Here is a 26,230-nt window from a genome sequence, read left to right on the forward strand (position 1 = left end):
GGGAAACTGAGGCACGGGGCGTGAGATAGTTTGCCCAAGACCACACAGCTACAAGGACTCAGACCCAGGCAGGCAGACCCCCAAGCCAGGGCTCCCCAGGACGTGAAGTGAGATGACTTGTTAGTAAAGGGACATGGGTTTCTAGAACATTCAGGCCCACACCCAAGAGTGGTCCTGTCAGCGGGGTCCTTGCACCTCTGAATTCCAACTCACCTCTCAGTCAAAAGAGGCAGCGGAAGCCACCACCGAGGTGCACGGGACCCCTGTAACCCTGAGCCCAAGCACGGTGGAGGTGACCTTGTCCCTGAGAATGCAAACCCTGAGGCCGTCCTGAGGGACGCGGGAGGCCGGCGCTGCTGCCGATCACCACCTCCCTTGCTGGTGACACTAGATGGGGTAACCACGGCCCCTCCTTGTCTCCACAACAGGTCTACGAAATCCTGAAGAGAACGACCTGTACCAAAGCCAAGTACAGCATGGGTAAGGGCGTGCCTGGGGCTTGAGCTCAGCGCTCGTCCGGCTGTCTAATCTTGCCTCCCCATCTTCTCCGTGGGAGGTGGGCGGCCGGGCTGGGGGTTTTGTAGTGGGTTTTGATTTAAGCCTGTGTAGCAGTCTCAGGCAGGAGGGCGGCTCCAGGACCTTGGGGCGGTTTTACGGCCCTTTCAAGCACCAGAGGATCCTCCTCTCTGGCTCGAGGCAGTTGTGGTATGGAGCCTCTCGCTGCAGAGGCGGTCAATCCTGGCTGCTGGAGACTGGAGGGGCGACCAAGGGGGCCTGACCCTCTCTGGACCCTCACAGTCCAGGGGGAGGTAGTTAGGGTTCCAGCCAGTGGGACGGCCTGACACGGCAGCCAGACCCGCACATAGGTGAGAAGGTACCCGACCCGGGCCGCAGCCTTGTTTGAAGGGGTGCCCCTGGACACGTGCCCTGATGCGGGACCTGCCACAAAACCATCCTCGTTGGGCTCCTCAGGTACTGGTTTACAGAACACCTCAACCACGGGTGCAAAACCTTCTTGATTAAAGTGTCTAGAGGGGCCCCCTCCCCAGTGCGGTCCCTGCCCACAGCCACAGGCTGAGTTTGCTAACGCGGAACATTTCAGGGCAAAGGGATGCCTCTTCCTGGCCTCTCCCCACTGCCTGTTGAGAGCCAAGCTCACAGCACTGTCCTTCGTGCTCTAGAAGCATCTGAAGCTTCGAGGCTGCAGTTCGAGGGTGCAGGGCAGGCCCAGGATGCAGGGGGTGGGGGGGATGACGCCTCCAGGGTCAGGCGGGCTGCGTGTCCCCTGCCCACTGTGGCCAGTGGTCAGTCACGGGGCTGCCCTTCTGGGCCTGAAATCTCTAAGCCCGTGTCCTAAGTCAGTGAGGGAGGAGGGCACATTCAGGAGTCAAGAGGAGACCCGGAAAACAACCCTGGATGGAGCAAGACCCTCCAGGGGGTCCAGGCCACCAGAGGTGAGGGGAAGTGAGGGTCTCATCCCAGCGATGCGTCTGAGAACTCAGTCTCCCTTGAGGGTCCCTGTAGGGTCCCTTCCAGTGGAGGCTTGTGTGGTTGCTCTGATGGTTTGCAAAGAGTCCGGGGTCGGGCGCTTCTCAGCTACAGCTGATCCCCATGCCAGACCATCCTGGGGGCGGACATCTCTGTGTGTTCTGGCCAGTTCCCTGGCAGGGCTGGTTCCCAGCGCCAGTCACAGAGCAGAGAGATGGAGGGGGCTTCTCTGCACCCCATTTCACATTGGCACCTTGTCTGAAAGCCCTGCTGACCCCCAGATTCAGTGATGGGTCTTGTCACCCACCAGCCTCTGTGCCAGGTAGGCCCCTACCCTCAGGGAGTTTCTACTCTGGAGGAAGGAATCAGATCAGAGGTAACCAGGTAAACCAGAACATAAGCTTGCAGGTTGAGGGGGTTGGGAAGCGGTAGGGGGATGTAGAACCAGTGATCAGAGGTCTTTCTGATGAGGTGACATTTGAGGGGTGAGCCTTCCGGATGGAGGGGGCAGCCTGTGCAAAGGCCCTGTGGCAGCACAGTGTGGAGAGCATTCTAGGGACAGTGAGGAGCCAATCAATGAACCTGAATCCGGCCCCTCGGTCATTTTTTACTGCAGCTGAACTTTCCACTCGTGGGGCTTTGGCCACGTGCTCCCACGTGGCTCTGGTTTGGATTTCTAAGCATCCCGAGGTGTCCTGACCATTCCAGATCACTAGCTGAGGAGATGGTCTGTTTCTAAGTGGATTTCGGGGAGTGACTTTCCCACCAGCATCACTGCAGAGTAGTCAAGAGTGGGCCGGCCAGGCCACTGAAAAATCTGACCCACTTACCACCTAGAAAGCTTCTTCAGCCAGGCAGAGGGTTCTGTGACCAGCGAGGGGCTTTGTGGAAACTCCTGGGCTGCGCTGGCCCCCAAGGATATGCTGCGGAGCAAGATCAGATCTCCAGGAAGCCCCGGCCCCGTGCACGGCCGTGCTCTGCCTTCCCCCGTTCACAACGCTGTCTTCTGGGGCTGGGTGCTGAAGTCCACACCTCCAGATTCTAGGAGGTGCAGGTGTGGTTATTTTTATCCTGCTGCCAGTGCGGGGCCTCGGGCAGCAAACATCGTTGCACTGACCCTAGGAGCGCTGGACTGCAAGAGTGAGCGCTTTGCCCCCCAAATGCAGCTTTGATCCTTTCAGGCCCTTTTTCATGTAACTAATAGCCGGATGTATAAACAGGGCAAGGAGAGGGAAGAAAGAAGGACTCTGCCCTTTTAAATAAAAGGCGAAAATGTGGTAATTACGGTAAGTGCCTCTGCCCCTGCGTGGGGCCCCGCAGGCCTCCTCTTTGGCTTTTCCAATCAACCTAAAATCTAATTCCAAATCGTATGTGTTTTCTGACACCATCAATTTTCCTGTCCATATTTTTCTCATGATTCAGCTTTTCTAACCACTTACATCCACCTTCCTCATCTGCAGGCTTGCCCTCAAGCCGGCGGGGGTAGCTGGTGAATTGCAGGTTTGGGGGTCCCTCCTTCCTCCCAGATGTAACTTCCTCTTGGGGTTTCCTCTGTGTCTTCCTAATTCTGCCAATAGAGCATGTTTTTATCATCTCCTAGTCGAATCCGGGGAGGAAACCCCAGAAAGGTGGCTGGGCTCTGTGCAGCCAGGTGCGGCTAGCTTTGCGAAAATTCTCGGTGATTGAGACAGTCCTAGGTCTGCTTTGATTGAACACGGAGCCGCCGGAGCCGACGTGCCTGGTCCGTAATCCTCTCTCTGCCTTTATTTTCAAGGCATCACGAGCCTGCTGGCCAACGGCGTTTACTCGGCGGCCTACCCCCTGCACGATGTAAGTAACCTTGACCAACACAGTTCATCTCTGCCTGTCATTTGATTCCGCAGATCCCGAGGGCCACACCCCCCAGGGAGCTCTCATTATCCTGCGGTCTGGGCTTCCTGCTTTGGCGCTCCTGTAAATGTCAGCCACTCACAGCCCTTCCCGGTGCCCCAGGGTGGAGACCAGAGCCATCTTTTCTCACTGAACCATTCCACCAAGACAAGGCCACTTGTGGCAGAAACTCTGCCAGCTGTATCTGAACTTCACGGCCAGCTGGTCCACAAAAACTTTTCCCTGGCTCAGTTTCCCCCACCCAGCCCCGCCCGGACTCTGGCAGAATGACCAGAACTCTGTATGTATCTATTTCTGCAGAGCAAGTGGGCAGTTTCCTGAGCTGAATCTCCAAACCCCACTGGTATCCCCCTGACAAATATAGCCTGTGGCCACGGCCGCGTTGTCTTGGCTCCGGACAGAGAGAGAGAGAGGATTCTCTCCTTATTGTCTCTATGGAAACAGGGACTAGAGTTCAGCAGGCCACTGGGGATGGGCCATGGGACCTGAGCAGTGTGGGAACCCCAGACAGAGGATCTCTGGAACGCTTCAAATGTGTGTTACTGCAAAGGCTAGGAGAGAGAGAGGGCGGGCCTAGGGGTCAGGGGACCCAGATTCCAGTCCTGGCCGCTCACTTCTCTGTGACCTTGAGCGGAGGCAGCCCCCGTCCTGTCTAGCCCCAGGGCCCCCCATCTTCAAGTCGGGAATAATGCCTGCCCTGTCCAGTTGCCAGGGCTGCAGAGGGTGTTGGTGGGACTACAGAAACGGAAGCTTTCAGTAAGACACTGGATTGGACAGACGGACAGCAAAGGACTCTCTACCCAGACTGTTGACTCGGAGGGAAGGATGCTCAGCCTGCCTGCCACCGTCCCCCGTTACTCACTGTAGGGATTTGGGGTCAACTGACCCAGCTTTCCCACCTCTGTGCCTCCGTTCTTGCTGTTCCTTCTGCATGCAATGCTTTTCCTGCCTCCTCTGCCTTGACATCCCCTCCCCAGGGCAGACAAAGAGCCCGCATGGAGCCTTCCTTCTCCCCTCCCCCATAGGGATGAGTCTTCCTTCCTCTCTGGAGAGCCTGGAGGCCAAAGACAACACTGTTTGGCCGCCACTAGCCACTCGTTATGCACGCATCTCATGAAAGCCTCGGCACCTAGTAGGTGCTCAGTAAATCAGCGTGGGATTGAGGCAAGCTGTCTTGGTGACTGACGTGCTGCCAGATGAATGTTTTGAAGGCAGGGCTCAGACCCCGCAGGTCCCTGCCTGTACCCCTGGCTTCTCCCGAAAGGGGCCTTATTCATTCGCCCCGTCCATGCCTCTTAGGTTTGCTCAGCCCCACTGGTGCCGGGAACACAGCCCTGCTTGGCCTTTGAGCCGGTCACCCCCGCCAAGATGTCAGGGACAGAAGCCGAAACATCTCAGGGCCTCCCTGCCTGCTTGATTCAGCCCTTTAAGTCTCAAAAGGGAAAGGGGAGAAATCAACATTTCTCAATACCCACTGTATGCAAAGGACCATGTTTAGTAGGAGTTTTATCTCATTTAATCTGGTGCAAACATGGAGGCTCAGAGAGGTCTCGTGACTCGCCCAAGGTCACACAGCCCCAGTGGGAGAACTGGGGCCAGAAGCCAACCCTGGTTGACAACAGGCTACTCCACCCCTGGCTGCACCACCATCGCATCCTCCCCCGGAGGCCAATGCACCCCCCACTTCTCAGGCTTCGCTGCCGCGTTCGTCTTAGGAATCGATTCTCACCGCAGTTTAAACCGATGAGGACAAGACTCTCTCATCCACTAGGCTCACGGGAAGCGTCTCCAAGATCCTCATGCTGGAAACCCCTTGCTCACCACCGTCTTTGTACCTTACACAGCAGTAGGGAAGCTGCCATGTGGGATCTGTTCCCACTTTACAGATGGGGAAACTGAGGCTGCAGCTGCTCAAGCGACTTGCCCAGCGGCACACAGCCAAGGAGTGGAGCCCAGATCCCCTGGCTCTGCTTCCAGGGTTCTTTCCAGCTGGATGATGGACCTCAGTCATCTCGAGGGAGGACGAGATTTTACATCCATGAATTCTCCACACAGCTTATGGATACCCACCCCATTAAATACCGAAGCTGATGTTCAAAGATTTGGGGAGAGAAATCCTTCTGAACCAAGGCCCGTAGACCCCATGCCTTAAACAGAGGATGCCGGCTGCAGGAGGCTGCACCTCGGCCTCTGGCGGGCGGCAGGCTCCTCCCGTGTGTGCAGGGTTCTCACCATCCGCCTCTCGGCCCTGAGCTGTCCCAGGTCACACCTCAGTGCATGACCCGGAACATCCCACCCTCTCCAGGGCCTCGCTGCATTCATTCACTCACTCTGTCGGGCCAGGGGCCAAGGTCATTGCCCACCAGACAGCAGCCCGATAGGACTGCATGTGGAGGAAGAGCCTTCCACTCCGTAACTTGGCATTTCAGCTGCTGCTGGGCAGCTTTTTGGCTTCCTTCCTGGGTGGCATCTGCCCCTTTCAAGGTCACTGGCTAACTGACCTCTACAAAAATGAGGTGCTGCTGGAATCGTGGAGCTGTCTCAGCCAAGAGGGAAAACCCTAGGAAGACAAAAAGGTTGGGTTGGGCAGGGAGGGGCCCTGAAGACTCAGGGGCGGGGGGGGGCGCCAAACTTGGTTAAACTGCTCCCAGAGCATCTTCATTCAAGGGCCACAGGCATCGGTTGCCCAGCTGGTGGTCAAGTTCTCCCCGCCTGGAGGGGGCTGGCGGGGCCAGTGGGGGTCATGGAAGGAGGTGGTGAGTGGAGCAGGCACCAGGCAGACCTCCCAGAGCCCTCAGGGCTTAATCTGCCCAGCGATCCTCAGGCCCAGTTGGCCAGGCCAGGCCAGCCATGCTGGGGCCTCCCAGCGTCTCTCTCACGGCTCCTAGTCGTCAGTGTCACCCGTTGGAATGCTGGGCTCACTTTTGACTTTTAGACCCTCCTTCTCTTCTGCTGGATTTCGAGACCTCGATCCAAGTCCCAGGTCTGACTGCATTTCACTGTCTCTCTCCCAGGAAAGTCAGTTTGCTGCTCTGAGCCTCGGTGTTCCCATCTGTAGAATGGGAGCAGGGCTCACCAATCTGTATGCACCGGGACCGTCCATCCTGGGACACTTGAGAGGGAAGGGGCACCCCCCGGGGGGGCCTGCAATGAGAAGTGGGATGCCCATTCACCCTGTTGACAATCCCTCCGGCTCCCAAAGCCCCCTTTCCTCTGTGTCGCCTGTTCCAAGGGACTGACCGCGTTCCCTTCCTGCACGTCATCTCTATGTCCAGGGGAAGGCACATCGGTCTTTCCCAGGGGTGAAGGACTGGCGGGACAGCCCAGGGTTTCCCGGGGGCACTTTTTATCCGAGGACAAGGGGGCCTGGGCACCTTTCCACACCGTGTGAAGCTCCGTCCTGGGATTAGGTTGCCTGCACAGTGGGGGCAGCTGGGGTACACGTCTGGAAAGGCGGCAGGACAGTAAAACGCCCTTCTCTCTTTACAGGGAGACTACGAAGGGGAGAACGTGGAGTTCAACGACAGGAAGGTAGGTGCTGCAGGGCCGGGAGGCCGCCCCTCAGGGTCCGGGGCCCTTGGGGCCAGCGGGGGGTCACGGGGTCTCAGCGCTGTGGCCCCACATCTGAGCGAGAAGGTTGGTGAACTCGCCTCGTTGGACTGTTTCCCTCTCTGATTCTCAAAGGCATCCTTGGCAGGTTGTCCGAGCGTGTGAAGGGAAGGGACGTTCCCCCCGCCTGGCCTTTCCCTCCGTCCTTCCTTCCTGCACGGACCTGGCCGGCTTAAAACCTGTGACTCACCAGATCAGACAGAACCTCCAGGGCTCTTTGCTGACATTTGGCCTAATCCCGCCTGGCTTCCAGGGAACTAAGTTTGGGAGTGGTGGGGCCAACTGCCTGAAGCGCCCCAGCCCCCAGCATGGCAGTCGAACCAGTGTTTCTCAAACTTACTTGACCTGGAACCCTTTTCAATGGGAAAGTTATGGAGCTGGTGTTCTGTGGGACACACTTTGGGAAACACCAATCAACCCTTTATTCTCCCTAATTCCACCCACCCAGGCTCTCAGGAAGCTCTGCTCCTGCACCCACCCTGCTTCTCTCCCACCACAGCCACTTCTCCTCCTTCCCTCGCATGCCCACCTGGACACCAGCCTCCCTGCCTCCACATGTGCCCTCCCAGCTCCCCAACAAGCCCAGCCCTCCCTCACCTCGGGGAGCAGCCCTCCCTGGGCCCTTTCAGCAACGCACCACCCCCCCTTGCCCTGCCTCTTGCCCTGCAAGAGTGGACCCCTCCAAGGTGATGGGTGGGGATGCTTCCCTGAGAACCTCACAATGGAGGTCTTGTCCCAGATTGCAGGGCACGGGAGGCTCTGTATGTGGATTGCTCTCTGCTCCCACCTCCCTGCAGCCCCCCATACATGTTTTTAAGCCTCTGGTACTTGATACAACTCGCCCGCCTGCCCACCCAAGAATCCAGCTGAAGATGCTATCTGATGTAGCACAAAAATTACATATTTGGTTATTTTTAGTGCAACATCTGGCATTCGTCTGAGCCCATGACTTGCAAATCTCCCCCCATCACATCTACGGGCCTGCCCTGCACCAACCCTGGCCGCGGGGACCAGCCCCCTTCGTCCCTCTGCCACTCCCTGACGCCCTCCCTCTGTGGCAACCCCCTTTCTGGCCGTTCAGCCTCCAGGTCCCAGGCCCCTCCACCCTGACCTCCCACCCTCCCCCCCACGCTCCGCCTCACTGGCCTCCTTTCTAATCTAAAGACGACTTGGCTGATGGTCATGTCAGAGTCAAGACTGTCTCATTCAGTCATTAATCAGGAAGTATTTACTGGGTACTACTGTGTGCCGGCCCCACAGACAGCTCCACGCTCATCCAGACGCAAACGCTCGCTGCATGGAACACGGCCCACTCTGCACCCACCTCCTCACTTAATCTTATGTCCCAGTTATGAATACAAGGCCTGGTCCATGGTCAGGGATGTTGGATGAGTGGATGGATGATGGGTGGGTGGATGGGTGGACAGATAGATTGACAGATGGATGGGTGGGCAGATGGATGGATGGGTGGGTGGGTGGATGGATGGACAGATAGACTGGTGGATGGATGGATGGGCAGATAGATGGATGGATGGACGGATGGATGGGTAAATAGATGAGTGGAAGGATGGATGGATGGTGAGTAGTGGCAGGTGAATGGAAGGAAAGAAAGAAGGAAGGGAAGAAGAGGAAACGCCCCAGATGTGGGTTTGGGTCCTAACTCGGAGAGCTCACTCTCCCGTGGCGACTCCAGCTTAAGTGATCTGGTCCTGAGTATTTCGCTTTCACAATGACAAAATCTGTGGCATCCTGTCAGTGGCAGGAGCCCCAAGTGCCCGAGGATGCAGGGCAGAAAGGGAGACGTAGCCAAGCCGAGGCCCTGTTTCCATGCTGATCTGGCAGAGCCGGGGCTCAGCAGGAACGTTTCAGCAGAGACAGGCCTGAGCGGGGCTGAGCACCGCGTAGCTCTCGGCCTGGTCTTCAGGCCACAGACACGCGGGGCCTTGGGGCCAAGCACTCCTTCCTCCAGGAGCAGGGGGGCGAGGGGAGGGTTGCTCCAGGTGTGGATTGAGGTGGCCTCATCCCTGCACGGCACTGAGACCATAATTCGTTCATTCATTCAACAATTACTTACTGGAAACCCGTTATCTGCCCTGTTTGAGAAGCTGGGGATGACACAGACCAGAGAGACCTGGTGCCTCTATGCTCGGAGGAGACGGCAGGTGGCGAGTACATGCACAGTCATCGAGGACGGCGTCAGTGCCGAGTCGGGCCTGCCCAGCCACGTGGGCCCGGGTGGGACGTCTGGGCAGGAGAGATGCCAGTGGGTGGAGCCAGGATCCCTCTGAGGTCCGGGTGCTGGGAGGCTTCTGGGTCACTGTGACCTGTCTACCCCAGGGTGCCTGACACCTCCCACCTGCTCACAGGCCGAGGGGACCCAGAGTTCTGCCAACCGTAGCCAGGAAATCCGACGTTTGATTTCCTTACGCTAACAACTGCAGGCTGATTGATGTTTTCTTGGCAGGAAGAAAAGTCCGCCGAGGTAAAGTGGTTTATGTAGAAAGCTGGGGTGTGCCCCCACCTGTCACATCTATCAGTGGATGGTGGCCGGCCTGCTGTGGCCAGTCCCACTGGGCAGGCCTGGGAACAGGGTGACCAGGGTGATGAGGGCAAGGCTTCGAGAGGGCCTTTCTGTGTCTCCCCTCCTCCACTGCAGTCTCTGTTCCCTCTCTTTCCATCCCAGGGTCTCTCTCCTCATCCGTCCCCCCTCCCTCCCTCTCTCCCTCTGTCTCCCTCTGATGCACCCCGAGCTGGTCTATGGTGTACATTTCAGCCAAGGGGAGGAAGCTGCCCGGGTCGGGTTGGTGACGGCTGCTTTGCTTTTCCAGAGGTGCTGTGCCACTGGAAAAGTGGCACAGCTCTTCCTCCTTCTCTGCGTAAGCAGACAGATGACACCTAATGAGCCCTCGGCACTCCACTTCACAAAGCATGAGCCCATCCAGGTCCACTCCGTGACCTGGGAGGAAGGATGGACTCCTTAAGTATCAAGGAGGCGATGGGGCCCGGAGGGGAGGAATCGTCCCTGGATGCCCAGCGGGGCTCAGAGCGGGAGGGCCTGGCTCAGATCACTCACTCGGGACTCTTCCCAGGACACCCACTCCAGACCCAGCAGAGCCTCCGCCCCAGCACGGCAGCACAGCTGTAACTCTTGGACCCCCTCTCCTCTGAGATGGGGGAGGCCCCGTGCATCCCGGTTCCTTACCCAGGAGCTACAGAGGCTGCCCCACCAGCAGCCAGACTTGCGATTAAGTCTTTCAGAACTTGGAGTCGTGCTGTTCACGACCTGTTTGTGCCACTTACAGAAAGTCTTAAAATCTAAAGAAAGCTACTCTTGTAGAGATCAGAGCAGGCGAAACCCAGGATTTTGACAGCAAGGTTCGCTTGTAATTTATTAAGAATGCATTTAGCTTTTCTATGTTATTTTCCTCCCTGTTTTTCCCTCCCTGCTTATTTTGCCCCTCTGTGCTGGCTTTTGATGAAACACAGTGGCTGTGTTCTGCTGAGTATTGTTCTCAGAGCTGCAGAAGGAGAGAGGAAATGGAGACGTTTCTTAGCGGCTTATTTCTAGGGACTCCTGACTCCCTGGTCTGTGGTAGCTGGACCCCTCCCAGTGAGCCTCTCACACATTTTTACTTTTCAGAGACTCAGTTGAAGGGATCTTGGTGCGTAGAAAACCATCCCTTCAACTCTGGGTCTTCCAAGTCAGTGAAGTAGAAGGTAATATTAGCTTAGGCTGCTACAACAAAATACCAGACTGGGTGGCTTAAACAGAAGGCATTTATTTCTCACAGGTCTGGAGGCTGGAAGTCCCAGATCAAGGTGCCGGCAGGGTTGGGTCCTGGGGAGGGCTCTCTTCCTGGCTTGCAGACGGCCGTCTTCTCACTGTGTCCTCTCACGCAGCCCCTGCTCCGTGTGTGCACAGGAAGAAAGAAAGCTCTGGTGTCTCTTCCTCTTCTTATAAGGACACCAGTCCTGTTAAATCAAAATCCCACTCTCATGACTTCATTTAACCTTAATTACTTCCGTAAAGACACAGCCTCCTGATACAGTCACACTGGGGGCTAAGGCTTCAACCTGTGAATCGGGGGGTACACAGACGTTCAGTCCATAGTACAGAGTATTTCGGGTGATGATCTAAAAGGCTGTGTTTGGGGGCCACAGCAGAATCTGAATATAGGAGCCCCCAAAATTTTGAAATTTAAATATTAAGGAAAGGAGAAAGGATACAAGCCACACTTCAGTGGACAGGAGAGACCTGGGGCCCACGCGAGTTCTCGGGTCATCCCCACGCCTTCCTCCTGCCAGCAGAGACAGGCAGCCGAGGCCCTGGGTTCCCAGCCGGGGCCCAGCTCCCCTCCAGCCAGCAGTGTCACCATAGGCTCTGAGTTAAGGTTGGTAAAGCATTCATTACCCATGTGTGTGGGATTTCTTTATTAAAACCAGCAGCCCTAACCTGGCATCGTCCTGCAGATACCCTGTACATACGTGCTCATACAAGGCTTCCAATCACCAAGCTCATTACCATCCTGCCTAAGCCTGGGGCGTAACGGGCTGTGTGTAGATTTCATTTATTTCACTAAGTCGTGCTAATCAGACAGCCCATCTCAGGAGATACACGTCAGGTCTCTTTGCATCTCATGAGACTGTTTAAAAACGTAGCACTGGTATCTCTCTGCTGCAAAGCCAGGTGGGTCTGTGTTTTACAAAGAAAGTGAGGTGTCTGATAGCAGCAGGCCATTTTAGATCAAGCCCAGATCAAATCGTAAAGAGTGAGGATTCCGTAATGATGACAGAAGCTTCTTTCCCAAACCCACCGTCACCTAAACACATAGGCCTGTTCTTGCTCGAGGACCCCAGCACTGCCTGCGGGTTCTTCGAGGTCTTTACCGGAGCTGAAAGTTCTGACCCGTTTTTTTCATGTCTGTCTCCCCAACCAGAACGAGAGCTCCAGGGCTCAGGGTTGTGTCTGCTGTGCTCACCTCAGAGCCCAGTGTCTGGCACGGTACCCAGCACAGGGCTGACCCTCTATACGTGTTTGTTGAGTGAATGAGTGACGTAGCTGTGAGCAGAGCACCTCAGTTCCGTGGGGGCACTGGCAGCTCTGTGTCCTGGGGAAGGACCTGGGAGCATCACATTCTCTGCAACCCCTCACCACTTCCTCTCTCCCAGCTCCTGTACGAAGAGTGGGCGAGTTACAGGGTCTTCTACAAGTACCAGCCCATCGACCTGGTCAGGTAAGAAGGGGCTCCAGGAGCAGGCCTGATCAAATAAATATCCCTGTGCTTTTCGAACGCACTGTGTTTGCAGTACGTGGGGGCCTGCTTGAACTTGAAGAGCTTGCGCAGGGAAGCCAAGATCTCCCGGCAGGACCAGCAGCCTGGCCGAGCCTTAGAGAAGCAGTTTATTAAAATTCACTGCAGAACAGGCTCTCATCTGTCATAGTCACTGTCTCCCCCTAAAGTCACAGTCGGACTTGACCCAGCCGGGCATCTGTGTTGAAAGGAAGAGGAGAGCTGCCTGGGAATTTGTACGAATTGCCCCTCTGGGCACTCTGTCCTCTCCCGAGGGCACCTCCATCCCAGGGCAGGAAGAGGCAAACAGATCAGGCAACGTGTGTGCTGTGGGGACACGTAGACCAGAGCTCAGTCCATCAAGGAGCCAGAGACGCTTAGCATACGGAGTGACTGGTTCTCCTGGTGCCTTGGGCCGGAGTTTACTCCTGTTCTTAGGCTGAACGGAGCTGGAACGGAGCTGACCGCCTCTGGGCAGCATCTCACCCAGCAGCATGAGCATCCCAAGCGCAAATGCTCCCACCTTCCGAGCACAGCAGAGAAGTGTCGGCACAGGGAGAGCAGAGAGTACCCCAAACCTCATGGCCTGGCTCAGCGGCCCCCACTCCCTGCTTCTTGGTTGAGAGAATCAGGGGCCCCCATGTGAGCTGTTCCTTGCTGGGGAGGGGCCTCGGTGTAATTTTCCCCCTCCCTGGTGTGGGTTGAGAGTAAGCATGTCTCTGTGTGGCTTTGCCCTGCGGTGCAGGAAGTATTTTGGGGAGAAGATCGGCCTGTACTTCGCCTGGCTGGGCGTGTACACCCAGATGCTCATCCCTGCCTCCATGGTGGGGATCATCGTTTTCCTCTACGGATGGGCCACCGTCGATGAGAACATCCCCAGGTAGGCGGGCAGCCCTCCCTCTGAACACATCCATGTCTTCCCAAGGAGCCCACTTTCCCCGTACTGCAGGAACAGAAATCCCTGGGACTCGGGCCCCTCACCCCAACCGCCCCCTCCCTCCGCCCCGTGCACCCGCTCAGCAGCCCCGGGGAAGTCACAGGCCAGGCCAGGCACTGTCAGGACCAGAGCCACCCAGTCCGAAGGGTTTAATAGCCGTCTGAGAGCGTGGGCGGCCTCTGCCGGCAAGATCGCCCTAGGAGACGTTTTATTGTCGAGAGGAAGACATAAAATAAATATCCGACTCCTTTTCGTCCTTTGAAGCTTTTCTTCCCATGTAGCTCTTAGTCGTTATGTGACAAGACAATTCACTGCTTCCCTGTGAGGTCAGGAAATGAGACAGATGACCGTTTGGAGACCTCGGGGCCGTGCGCTCAGCCAGCCGGGCCCCGTCTCCTTGCCGTGTCCCCTGTCCCCACGGCTTTGGGGACATCCTGCAGCAACAGCACCGTCACGAGGGCGGACCTGGTGCAGCAGGCCTGGTGCTGCTACTGTTCACCAAGGGGTAGGCCAGGCGTTGGGGGTGGGGCTCGTGGAAGGAGGCCGAGACCCCAGAGACAGCCCGGCCTCGTGCCGGGTGTGCTTCTCCCAGGAGGCGAGCCAGAAGGCGAGGCAGGCAGCAGGAGCTTGACGAGCCAGCTCCCCTCTTTTCTAGTTGGTTCCTACACTTGCTGATGCCCACCCAGGGGTGACTGTGTCCTGGGTTCAGGACTTCAGGCCCAGCTCCCATCAGGAGCGCTGTGCCGGTGAGCCAAACGCTGGCTAGAAAAGCAGAGGCCCCGGCCCTGCCTCCCCCCGGAGCGGGCCGTCTGTCGGCGACAGTCCTGGTACCTCAGGGCAGTTTACGTTTCTTACAGCTCAGCCCAGTATCTCTGAAGCAGAGCTGTGGTTGAGACCACGCACCCGTGGTTCTGGGCAGTAAAGAGCCCGTGAAGGGGTCCTTCCCCTGGTGGAGGAACTGGCTCCTGGGGACTCGGCGGTGCAGAAAGGCCACATCCGGTACTTTCTGTGCAAGTGATGTTGGAACACGTGAATCACACCTAAAATATTCCACCCGCCCGGAATCAAAACCTCAGAGGAGTCTGGCCTGTGTCCCCTCCAGGGTTATTGTGGGCGCAGGCAGGAGAAAGCCTGTTCCTTTGTTTGCCAGTGACATGAGTTCGCTGCGCTTGGGTTTGACGTAGGCGAAGATCAAAGCGGCCCAGACGCGGCGGGGACTCAACGCCAGAGTCCGAGAGGCACGGCGCGCGGAGGGTGGGGCGCCCCCCAGGAGGACGTCTCCGTCTGCCTCCCTCCCCGGCTGGCGGCCTCGGCCGGGTCCCTCTGCCCAGGCAGGCGTGGGCTCCCCGACAGGGGCACCCGCATCCCCAGGCCGGGCCGGGCCGGGCCGGGCCGGGCCAGCGCTGTCGCAGAGCCAGGGGGGCCACTCACGGGGGAGTCTGAAGCCCCGTCTGACCTCGGCCTCTGCTCGCGTGGTGCCGTGGACAAAGCAGGAGGTGTGCGTCCCTCTGGAGCCCGGCCCACGCCGGTTTGTAGGAGAGCCAGAGCCCCCTGCCCCCCCACCCGCACCCCCCGCACAAAGCTGCCCTGCCGCCCCTGCCCCTCTGTGTGCCTCAGAGAGTACCCCCACCCGTTGCTTGTCTTTATTTTGGCTGAAGGCAGTGGAAGGAGAGGCTGAGGGTTTCAAACCAGCAGGAACAGGCTTTCTGTCTGGCGGGCGATGTTTAAGCTGGCAGGGGGGAGGGCTGGGCAGCCGTGAGACTCACAGGCAGGCAGAGGCATCAGCCCTGGCCCTCCCGGGCCCCCACCCATCCTCAGGGCTCTAGGCCCCCCGCCCTCGTGGCCCCAGGCGGCACGCTGACGATGGTGTGGGGGCCTTCCATCCACCGGTTCCCTGAGAAGGGCTGGGGTCCTGCACGGGTGGGATGTCCTGCCCCTCTGCCCTTCAGGAGAGACCCCCCAGGAGAGAGGAAGCTCCGGGAGGGACAAGAGATGGCCCCCTCGAGGCAGCTTCTGCACCTCCTTTTACAGTCACTGCAGCTGTGGGTGCTCCGTTATTGCCACAGTGATGATGGTGAGCAGGAGGATGTGTCCCGGGCTGTCCGAGGGCCTCACATGCGTCCCCCTGTTTAATCGTCTTGACAACCCGGTAGCATGGGTCCTCGGGGAATTCCCTGGTGGTCCAGTGCTTAGACTTGGCGCTTTTACTCTCCGAGAGCCTGGGTTCAATCCCTGGTTGGGGAACGAAGATCCCACATGCTGCGCGGCGTGGCCAAAAAAAACACACAAAAACAACCACCACCACCACCACCCTAGGCAGCTTGTGGGCACGTTCCTTTCAACCCAGGCACCTATCTCCCGAGAGGAGGTCTGGGAGGACCGTTTCTCCATCTTCTTATGAGTCCAGAGTGCCCAGAGATGTCCACAAGCTGGTACCCAGGCCTGCCCGGGGCCAGCTGCCCCATGGCATCCCCACAGGGTCGAAGCCTGCAGGAGCGGCACTTAGCAGGTGCCAGGCACGTGGCCAGGTCTCAGGAGGGGCATGGTGTTCTTGTGCCTTGACCCCATTCTTCTTTCGGGTCTCCGGGACCTCGTCATGTCAGGACCTGGACAGCATTCACTATTCGCACAGCCTTGACAATGCCTGGTATCAGAGGGAGGCTGGCTGGGACCTCGGCATCTCCTAGAGGTAGCTCCGGGACAAGCTATCAGTCCCGCTGCCCGGGGCCGCCCCAGAGATGGAAGCTCACCCGCCCCTCTCCAGCCACACAGCAAGTCCGACAGGTCCACACCCAGGGCCCCCTGTAGAAGTTGCAGGCTGCAGACAAAATTAAAACGCGGGGCCCTGTTCAAAAATCATTAAGGCTTTAAGAAGCGGGGGCAGAGTGTGAAACTGAGCCGGGGCCCCTGTGTGGGAGCACCTGTCACACATCCCTGAAGCTGGCCTGGAATGGAGAAGAGGGATGTGGGCCCCGGTGGAAGCTGGCTGGCAAGCTGGACCGCATGCACCGCAGCGGGGACCCCCAGCGCTTTCTCCCACCCAACGTGGCTCGGGGAGGTGCCGGTCCACGGGGCCGGCAGGGGCCCTGCACACCGGCCAGCGGACTCTGGACTGCTGCCTGTCTTCCAGCATGGAGATGTGCGACCAGAGACACAACATCACCATGTGCCCCCTGTGTGACAAGACCTGCAGCTACTGGAAGATGAGCTCCGCGTGCGCCACCGCCCGCGCCAGCCACCTCTTCGACAACCCCGCCACTGTCTTCTTCTCCATCTTCATGGCCCTCTGGGGTAAGCCAAGCGCCACCACCCCGTCTATGGGGCAGAGGCAACTTCGGGTGGGTCCCGACATTCCCTCCCTCTCCTCGAGGTTGACCGTGGGAGCCTTAGCCAGGAATGCTCACGGGAGGGACGTGACCCACGTTGCGTCTGCAGGTTACCCCAGTCTGCGCTGGGTCACAGGTGCACACGCCCCACAGATGCATCTGACCCGGCCAAGAGCCCCGCATGAAAAGCCTAGGGGGGTGCTTTGCTCTGGAAACGGGGCTTATTTCCTGGGGCTAGGATTTGTTGGCCCAGGAAGGGCGGCTGCTTTAGAACAAGGAGGGCCGAGGGTCCTGCCTTCTTCCTGATGGTGCTGGGAAAGCTGACCAGGCCTGGGCCCTGGGGCATATCTCTTGTTATCCCTACAGCCTCCCTGCAGGCGTCACGTGCCCATTTCACAGGCACGGAAGCCAAAGCCCAGGGACAATTGATGTGAGTTACTCCCAAGCGGCCAGGCCAAGGCAAGGAGTGAACCTGTGATTCCAGAGCCTGTGCCCTTAACCACTGGACTCCACTGCCACCCGGAATCCAGGGCAAACGGCTCCTCCTCCGGGCTCTTCCTGAATGCACGTCCCATCTGGTACCCATCTCAGGCTTGGAGGGGGCGGGGGGCAGGGCGTGGGAGGTAGGGAAGTGGTGCTTGGATGCACTTCCGTAGATGTTTCTGGATGAGCAGACAAACCTCTTTCCTCCTCCGTGGCCCCTTGTACAGCCTTTGCCAGCGGGGCATTTGGGATTCGGGCATTGCATGGTGAGCTGGCCCCTGGGCACCAGAGCCCCCATCTTTGCCCTCAGGGGCTCCCATCTAGTAGGAGATGGAGCTGCACACAGAGGGGGCACAGGAGTGAAGGGTAAGGACCCCTGGAGGAGAGAAGTCAGCTCTGTCCTTCCCCACCTCATCACTCAACCCTCAGCTTCCTCGCCTGTGAAATGGGGTTGTGAAAAGGATCAGAAGCAGTGGGCACAAAATCTCAGCCAATGCTTAGCATGTACATGGCCGATTCTCAATAAATGGTCCTGTGCTTGTGACCACAAGCTGCTGGCAGGGCTGCCTGCCACACTGCAGGCGTGTAAAACTGAGTAAGGTGATGTGCCTGGTGTGTAGGGTGTGTACCGACCGGTATTTACTAAGTGCCTGTGCTGGGCACAGGGGAAACCATGGGAGGAGAAACCACTATGTCCACTGCCTCAGTCCAGGATTCAGGCGGGTGAGGCATGTGCAAAGGCCCTGTGGCGAGGGTGCAGGCCTGTTGAAGGAGCCTGCAGATGCAGGGAGCAGGTGGGGGGGGGAGCAGGAGGACTCTGGAGGCCAGCACGGGCTGCAGAGGACTTTGTGTTCTCACTGGGGGAACTTGGAAGCCAGTGCAGCCTGCCTGCTGTGTCAGAGGTTTTCTCGTCTTAAACTTGAGTCAGAGACGGCAACTTATGTAAGATGCAGCTGGGGAGGTAGTGGGGGAAGGCTGACCCAGCTCTGACTGGGGACAGTGGCGGGGCTTTCGCTTGAGACCCATGTGAGCTCCCAGACAGATGTTCAGCCACTGACACATGATGTGGAGAACCCGTTTCTCCCGAGGGCGGCACCACAGGGTAGGGGTAGGAGGCCGTGTGGGAAGGGGCAAGAGAAGCAGTTAGCGGGCCTCTTGTGTCCTCCCTCCCTGGCCGCGGGCTCCCCGACTGTGTCCCATCTGTTCCCGCTGTCCTGCCCAGACGCCCGGTAACTGCTGCTCCAAACCGAGGGCCTTGGAGGAGACTGGTCACTCCCAAGAGCTCTCATGTTCACCCTTCCTGTGAGCTAAGGAGATGTCTCGGGCTTGGCCAAGCCGGTGTCACGTGGAGCACGAGGGGTACAAATGACAGCCCCCACATCCTGCCCGGCCGGGTGCAGCCCTGGGATTGGGGAGGTCCCTCCACTGCCGGCTACCCTGCAGCTGCCTGCAGACACGTCCACCTCTGCAAGCATCCCCAAGCAGGACGTGGCTTACAGACGCTCAGCCCTTCTCCTCTGCAAACACGCGCCCTGCCTTTCCCTGTCTCCTGCTCTGATTAGAGCTCGCTCCAGGGTAAGCAAGGCGAGAGCTGGGAGCCAGGAGCTGATAAAGAATGGACCGTTTGGGCGCTAATCACCCCATTTCCAGCTCCAAGCTCTCTGTGACTAATGCTCTTCTGTGATCGGCCCAGGGGTGGCTCTTGTTTCCAGAGCCCTGAGAACTCTGTTGGATTCTTAGCGTGTCCTAGTGTGTCACACCCCCGCACCTTCCCCATCACCTGCGGGACATGCCTGGGTGCTGCACCCACAGGACGAGCTTCCTTCACCCCGGGCCTTGTCCTCGGAGCACCTTCTTGTGCGGTCACCTCGAGTCTGAGAAGACCGGGTTACTCGGAGACTTGGTTGTTTAAGAAGAGACCCTGGCGAGCCTTGTCCGTCTCTCGTTGGCTCAGCAGTGGCCTGTAGCCCGTGGACCTCTGGGTAACAGAGGTACCCAGGACTCTGTCCACCCAGGCTGCGGGAGCTCCAAGCATAGCTTCACAATCAGCACAGTCATCAGGGGCACAGGCTGGTCCTCCAAATGAGGCCAAGAATGAGAGTCATAGGTCACCAGCTCCGTGAAGGGAGAGATGTCCTACAGTGAGTGCTGGGCTGGGCTGGGCTGGCCAGGCAGGTGGTGAGCGCCCTGTTCCAGGAGGCATTCAAGCTGAGGTTGGAGGAGTTCTTACCGGGGCGACCAAAGCACATGGGGAGGTGATGTCTGTGTGTGGTTCAAGAAGATTCCCTGCAGCACCCTCAGCTCTGATGATTCATTCTGGGATCGATCTGACTATAAACTTAGGCTGAATGGCCATCAGTCCCTGAGCTGATGTGTGCGTGCCTGACATTGTGCTTCATCCCACCGCATCCCACAGCTAAGCTGTCCCTATTTCACAAATGAGCAAAGTGGGGTTCCCCTGGCAGGGCCAGGAACAGGCTCTTGTCTCCCTGAGCCTGTGCCCACTCCCCTGCCCACCCCAGGTCTCTTTGGACCCTGCATCCATCAGAAGCGTCCCTCACCCCTCGCTGTCCTCTGCTCCTCCCTGGCCTTCCTCAGGGTCTCTGGTCGGCTCCCTCCCTTACTCTCTCATCAGGGCCCAGGAAGCTCCGCGCTGAGGCTGGAACACCTGGCTGGACACCCAGCCTCCCGGTTCCCCGGCTGCAAGCTGGGAAGCCTGACCCTGCGGCACTCATACCTACGGTGGAGCCTGGCTCTGCAGCTGCCGGCTGGACGGTTTGGTCCAGTTCAGTGCCCAGCTGGGTTGGCTGTGAGCTAGGATGGCTAGTCAGCGGGTAATAGTACCCGTCCGCGGGCCAGACTCAGGTTCAGCTCCCAGCTGTGTCACCTGCCAGCTGTGTGACCTCAGGCAAGTTGCTTCCACTCTCTGGGCCCCGGGGTTCCCCGTCTGTAAAATGCAGATAGTAATACAACCCACCCCAGAGGGTGGTCGGGGATGTCGAACGAGTCCCATCTTGTGACGTCTTAGGGCCGTGCCTGGTGCTAGCTGTCACATCATGCCAGCTGTTCATCAGATCAGTGAGCACTTGCTTCCTGAAAATGTGAAAACAGCCTAGACCCTCAGAGATGAGCTCAGATCTAAGCTGTCACCTTGTGCCTGGGCGCCTCTGTGAATTACATCACTTCACCTCCTTTAGAAAAGAACACTGGCTTCAGCTGGCTGGTTCCTACTCTGTGCCAGGCCCTGTCCTGAGCATCTTATGTGGGTGACTTGATAGTCACTCCCAGTGATTACCAAAGGGAAACGGGCTTTACTACCCCATATAGCAGATGAACAAATCGGGGCAACTTTCCCAGGGTTACACCAGCTAACGAGAGGCAGAGGCAAGACCTGAACCCCAGCTTCTGGCTCCCCGGCCACACATACTTGACCCCTGGGCTCCACGCCCTCTGCCAGCATTACCAATCAGCTCTGGCTGATGTCTGTGCTCACTCCTGCCAGGATTACCTTAAACTCACTCTCTCACCTGGAATAGCTTCCCCGACTCCCTCCAGACAAATAGGCTCCCTTCTCCCTCCAGAGTTCTGTTCAGAGTTCCGCACAGACTACCTCACTGGTCCCCACAACAGCCCTGGAGAGAAAACCTGTTCTTCTCTGATGAGGACACGGAAGCACAGAGAGGTTAAGTGACTTGTCCAAGATCACACAGCCGGCAGATTCGTAACAGACATGACAGGTCCGTGCCTGGCACTCCAGCCTCCGCGGCCCAAGCTAGTGCCCTGGTCTCACGTCTTCATCCAAACATCCTTCACGCCACTTCTGTGCCCTCCTGGGGGAGCAGGGATTCACCATGAGTGGGCAGTGAGGGGCACACAGGCAGCACTGCCACTCAGCCCACCAGCAGGCAGGGAGTAGACTGAATCTCGTGCACTGCCTCAGTGAAGCCAGCTTGCTCATGTCCCGCTTCTTTATTGAGCACCTACTGTGTGCAGAGCGGTACCAGTTCACACCCTCAAAGGGGTTGGCCAGCCCTTATCAGCAGCCCTGTCCTTTAGAGAAAGACAGAGGGTCCCATCCTCCCCCATCCAAGACACAGGGAAATGGGCAAATCTGTGTTTCCGCTGTTTGCCCCCACATCCTGCAGCTCCCCATCCACCATGGGAGACAACAAAGTACCTGTCTGTCAAGGGCAAGTTCCGTCTACACACTCCCATTTGGGGGAGAGGAAACAAAAAGCGAAAAAGCCAAACCACTCACACGAAGCACTTACAGAAAGAGGAGCTTATTATAAACCAAGACAGAAGCAACGGGAGAGGGCCGCTGGGCTGAGAGGTGCCTGTTGAGAACCCGCCCCTGCCCTCAGGGTGGAGGGAGCCGCCCGTCCCTCTGTCCCCAGGCCCTTTCACACTTGCTGTCAAGCTTAATTAGCAGAGAGCTTGCCATTGTTGAGGGTGTTTTTTTAAATCCCTTATTCAATTACTTGTTCATTACACTCTAAAGGATCATTTTCCCACTGGTGTTTCTTCTCCTACTGTGTCCTTTCTTTTCCTCTCCTCCAGCTGCTAACGTGTCTGCTGGCAGAGGGACAGAGAGCAACCCCGAACCTGTCACTGACAGTAGCAGGGCTGGGTCACCGCCCCAGGAGTCGCCTCTGGCCGCTGTTTTCATCATGGCGGGGGGGGGGGGGGGGGGGGGGGGGGGGGGGGGGGGGTCCGGCTTGCCCAGAGGCTGAGCCTCTGGTCCTGCAGCCCCACCTCTGGCTGAGCTCTCCGCTGCCTGGGATTTATGACATTTCAAAGCCCTCAGTAAGGTGTCACGTGAAGCAACTTTGAGCTGCATTTAGCTGTTCGCGCCGGGATCAATTTTCTGAAATGATGGCATAATAACAGGGTTTATAAAGGCTTGTCAGTTCCCAGCTGAACAAAGGGGGTTATTTGATTCGAGCCTGGCTTCAAGGAGCTGGAGAAAGATCGTCCTAGCATTGGTGGAATGACAGGTGGATTGAAACCCCTGTGCCCAAGACTCTGAATGGAGTGGGCAGGTCACCGGCTGTCACTCGAGCTGGGTGGGGATGGAGGGAGAGGGAGACAGTCTCTGCTGGAATTAAAAGGCCAGCAGTGTGTTTGTGAGTGAACACTCTTTCGGGGGTAAATAAGTAGGATCGGTGAGAAAATGAAGAGCCGGGGGCGCAGGACGGGGGTACCTTTTTGCAGAAGCCCCTTCTCCACTGCAGGCTGACAGGCGGGTTTGTTACTGAAAGCTCGGCCTCTCTGTGCACTGGTGCCAATCAAATCTTGAAGACAGAGTTTTGAGTGAAGCAGGAGAGCTTTATTACTTTGCCAGGAAAAGAAGGACACAGCTGGCTTTTGCCTCAAAAAACTGTGTGTCTCCACCCAGGAGGCTTTGATGAGGGTTTTGTAACAGTGGTTCAAGGATGGAGTCTCTGAGAAGATCAGGGTGTGACCAGGGCCTGCATTCCCTTAATCTCTTCTCAGGTGGGTCTCCTGACTGATGAGCTTCTCTGGTCCGTTTAATCTGGCCTCAGGGGGTTTCTAGGCTGCCCCTCCCTAGATTAGTTCAAATCTGCCCTTTGGCGCTCAGGGAAGTGGAGTTCCCTGAGGAACTGGAGTCTTGCCTGTAAGAAACAAGGGAGCCGCACAGGGCCCCGCTCAGTTTCAGGTCACTCTCATGTCTGAAGCCCCGAGGAGATGCATATCTGACCTCCGCGTCCAGAGAAAGGCATCTGCTCTGCGCAGGTGTCTGACTGTCAGGAGCCAGGGGTCCGTGGAGCTGGTCTCTGCTCTCAGGGGCCTCGTTTTAAGGAGGGTGAGGCCCTGCCTGTCCCCGGGCCCCCATGTGCCGGTAATGCCTGGCACAGGTTTGGGAGACAAGACCCCGGCCCATAAGAAGCTTGGGCCTCAGCAGGGAGATGGGGCCATTCTCTGGGCAGCCTCAGAAGCGCCTCGGCATCGGTCAGAGCTTTCCCTCCGTGGCCTGTGAGATTCCCATGGCAGCTCGAGAGGCTGTGAGGTTCCAGCCAAAGACAGTGGGGCGGCCGGACCACGAGCATCTAACGGCACGTCCGAAATTGAGCCACAGGGTCCACGGCAGCGTTTCAGGGGAGGGAGGGCGCAGGAGGGCGCGGGGATCAGCAGCCAGCCCAGGAGGCGTCCAGAATTAGGGAAGCTGGGGTTAGGCCTAGGAGCGAAGCCAGTTCGGACAGGTCAGGCAGGGCCCAAGGGCGGTGGGGTGGGATGCTGCCTGGGAGGAGAGCCGAAGCAGAGGCCGGGGGTTCTGCGGAGGGTGGACCGGCAGCTCCTCTGATGGATACAGAGATGGGTGGAAGGAAAGGGCAGATGACGGGTCAGTCCGTGCGTCCGGACACCTGTGTGCACCGGGCCACCTGCAGGGCTTGTCCAGAACTCAGATCCCAGGTCTACCTGGTCCCCAAGAATCTGTATCTCAGCAAGCCCCCTGCAGTGGGGATTCGGATACAGCCCACACGCTGAGAAACCCCTGTGGAAATGCACAAATTGCCCCCACCCCCAGGTAACCACGCAGGTGTGTCCTTCTGGTCCATTTTCTCTGCAGCTCCAGCGTACGCCAGGGAGACTTAAACCCCAAAGCAGAACCTGGACCTATTGTTCTGTGATTCTTTTTTTTTTTAAATTGACGTGAAATTTACCTAACGTAAATTAACGCTTTAAGTGTCCAGTTCATTGGCACTTAGGACACTCACCATGTCGTGCCATCGTCACCACTGTCCCCCCAGGTGGAGAGCCTGCGCCCCATTTACAGTCTGCCCCTTTCCCCTGCCCCCACTGGCAGCCAGCAGTCTGCTTTCTGCCTCTGTGATGGATTTACCTGTAAATATTCTGGAAGCTTTGTATAAATGGAACCAACCGTATGATTTGTTCTGCGGTCAGCCTCTTAATGAGATGCGGTGGAGACCCTTCGAGGGGCTGGGTCGTAGGACCACTCCTATGTCCAACCCTGACCACGGGTGGGCCCCCGCTCCGGGTGGGCCCCCCCGCTCCGGGTGGGCCCCGCCCCGCCCCGCCCCGCCCCGCCCCGCCCCGCCCAGGTGGGCCCCGCCCTGGGCTCCGCTGTGCATCAGCTCTTGGACGCCCCACAAGAAGCCCCACAGTGGGCCCTGTTATCAAGCCCATTGTACACACGTGGCGACTGAGGCTGGCAGGCAGGTGGGGGCGGTCCCGTGCCCAAGTGCATACCTGCTTCCATCCAGGGTAGATCCAGGGTCCATGGCTCACCTGCTACCTCTGGGCTCCTCTACAAGAAAGTGTTTGTCTCACGTGGTGTCATTAAAATAAACGTTTGAAGGAAGAAGCTCAGCCACCCGCTGCCTGGCTTCCCTCTTCACTGCCTGCGTTTTGTGCTGCACTGCCCTCTAGGCTCTGCATTTCAGGGGGATGGTCTTATCTTCTTGGCCCCTTATATGGCTGCTGGGGTCAAGACTATCTCTTCATGTCTTTTGTACTCCGGACCGGGTTTGGCACACAGCTTGTCCTCATGTGGGTGGGAAGCCACACCCCTAACCCCGATGGATCTTGGGGTCAGAAATCCCAGATCCAGGTTTCTGCTGTGTATTAACCAGGTAGCTGACCCCTCAGGGTCTCGGTTTATCCTTCGGTGTAAAGGCGTGCGTTATCCCTGCACTGAGGGCTTGCGGGCAGCAGGAAAGGAGACGCCCCAAGCACACCCAGCACCTGACACCAGCTAGACACCGCATTACGTCTGTGTGACGCAGTCGGCACGTTGGCCAGCAGAACTGTTACTGGGCACCTTAAAGGGAAGGAGTGGGAACCCTGCAGGACCCGCTGCTGTCCACACAGCTGCTGGAGGGAGGGAGGGCTGCAGGAGCACAGCTGCGAAGGACCGGCCCTCGGTTTCCTTCCTGCCTCTGCCCAGTTCATTAGCAGGTGGTTTTTCACGCTGCTTGCGATGCCTGATTCTGAGCTGAGAGCTCAGGACTGCCCCCAGCTCAGCAGTCCTCCTGGCCAAGCCTGGGTGTCACAGCTCCACCCCTTTGTGGCAGAGCATAGGCGTGGCAAACTCGGTGCTGCAGATCCCAGACAATAGGGCATGGTGGGGTCTGTGGCCTAGTGGAGAAGATATGCCCAAACCTTGACAAAGGGGTTGGTCACTCCTCATCTCCGACCTTCTGATGCTGAGACTTCCAGTTTTTAAAGCAGAAGCAGGAAACTCATGATTTTATTTTAAAAAATGTATGCATTTCTTAAACACAGCTGAGCCCAGCCAGCCTTGTCTGTGTACCATCTCCACTCCTTGGCCGCCAGATTGTGACCTCAGGTCCAGTCTCAGTCCTGGTCAACCTACAAATACCCCTGGGAGAGGGTCCTTATATCTGTCTTAAATTTAACAGCAAAATTATAGAACAGGAGTGCCTGGGTTTCAATACAAGCTGCCCAGCTGTGTGATCTTGGGCAAGTTACTTAACCTCTCTGTGCCTCTGTTTCCTCCTCCATAAAATGGCAAGACAAGTTTTGCTGTAATCATCAGCCTTATGATGACTACAGTTGTTATTCCCTTCATGGAAATCAAACATCTGTGCAGAAGGTCGGCCAAGTATAGTGGTTAAGTGTAGACTCTGGGGTCAAATAGAATTTGGTTCAAATCCCACTCCTGCTGTTAACCTGAAGTTGACCTTGGGCAGAGCATTTAACCCTCTGAGCCTCTGTCCTTGTGCATGAAACTGTGAACAGAAATCATTCCTGCTGCAGGGCGCTGTTTTGAGGGTTCATGTAACTGGTGTCAGTAAGTCACTAGCACAGAGCCTGGTGCAGGCTGAGTCCTCATTAAAAGGTAACAGTTACGACACTGCAGGCTGGTGAGTGGAGGAAGGGGGAGGTCCAGGAGGTAGAGATGGGGGTGGGTGAGCCTGAGAATGGGGAGACTTGGGGAGGCTGAGACAGGGAAGGTAAACAGGACATGTTGAAAGAGGCGGAAGGAAACATCCTCACACCTTCCTTCTCGGGGGGCCGTGCCGCCTGCAGACAGGCCTGCTCCGCCGGCCACATGTGTCCATGGAGAGCACGTTTGTATCACAGGGAACTACATTTCCCAGGCTCCCTTGTTGTCCCACTTCCTGGAAGGCTCGGCCAATGGGAAGCCCTGATGTGGGATCAGCTGGCAGGAGGAAGGGAGAAGCTAGGGTATTTCTCCT

General features: G+C 57.6%; 1 protein-coding gene across 5 annotated transcripts in view; it reads left to right on the forward strand.

The window, feature by feature from the left end:
- Positions 1–26,230, forward strand: part of ANO1 (anoctamin 1) — an 89,826-nt gene that overhangs the window by 28,857 nt on the left and 34,739 nt on the right. For 3 of the 5 annotated variants that reach the window (XR_009052526.1, XM_057726016.1, XM_057726018.1), the window contains exons 7-13: positions 429–480; positions 2,709–2,774; positions 3,263–3,318; positions 6,868–6,909; positions 12,157–12,221; positions 13,024–13,158; positions 16,346–16,506. Coding sequence is in view for 4 of the 5 variants with exons in the window: in XM_057726016.1 (XP_057581999.1) it covers positions 429–480; positions 2,709–2,774; positions 3,263–3,318; positions 6,868–6,909; positions 12,157–12,221; positions 13,024–13,158; positions 16,346–16,506 (577 nt within the window). In the remaining variant the exon portion in view is untranslated. The remainder of the gene's footprint in view (positions 1–428; positions 481–2,708; positions 2,775–3,262; positions 3,319–6,867; positions 6,910–12,156; positions 12,222–13,023; positions 13,159–16,345; positions 16,507–26,230) is intronic. The other 2 variants (XM_057726017.1, XM_057726019.1) reach the window with 1 other exon arrangement.

This window comes from Hippopotamus amphibius, chromosome 3, assembly GCF_030028045.1.
Source record: "Hippopotamus amphibius kiboko isolate mHipAmp2 chromosome 3, mHipAmp2.hap2, whole genome shotgun sequence".
Classification (NCBI taxonomy): domain Eukaryota; kingdom Metazoa; phylum Chordata; class Mammalia; order Artiodactyla; family Hippopotamidae; genus Hippopotamus; species Hippopotamus amphibius.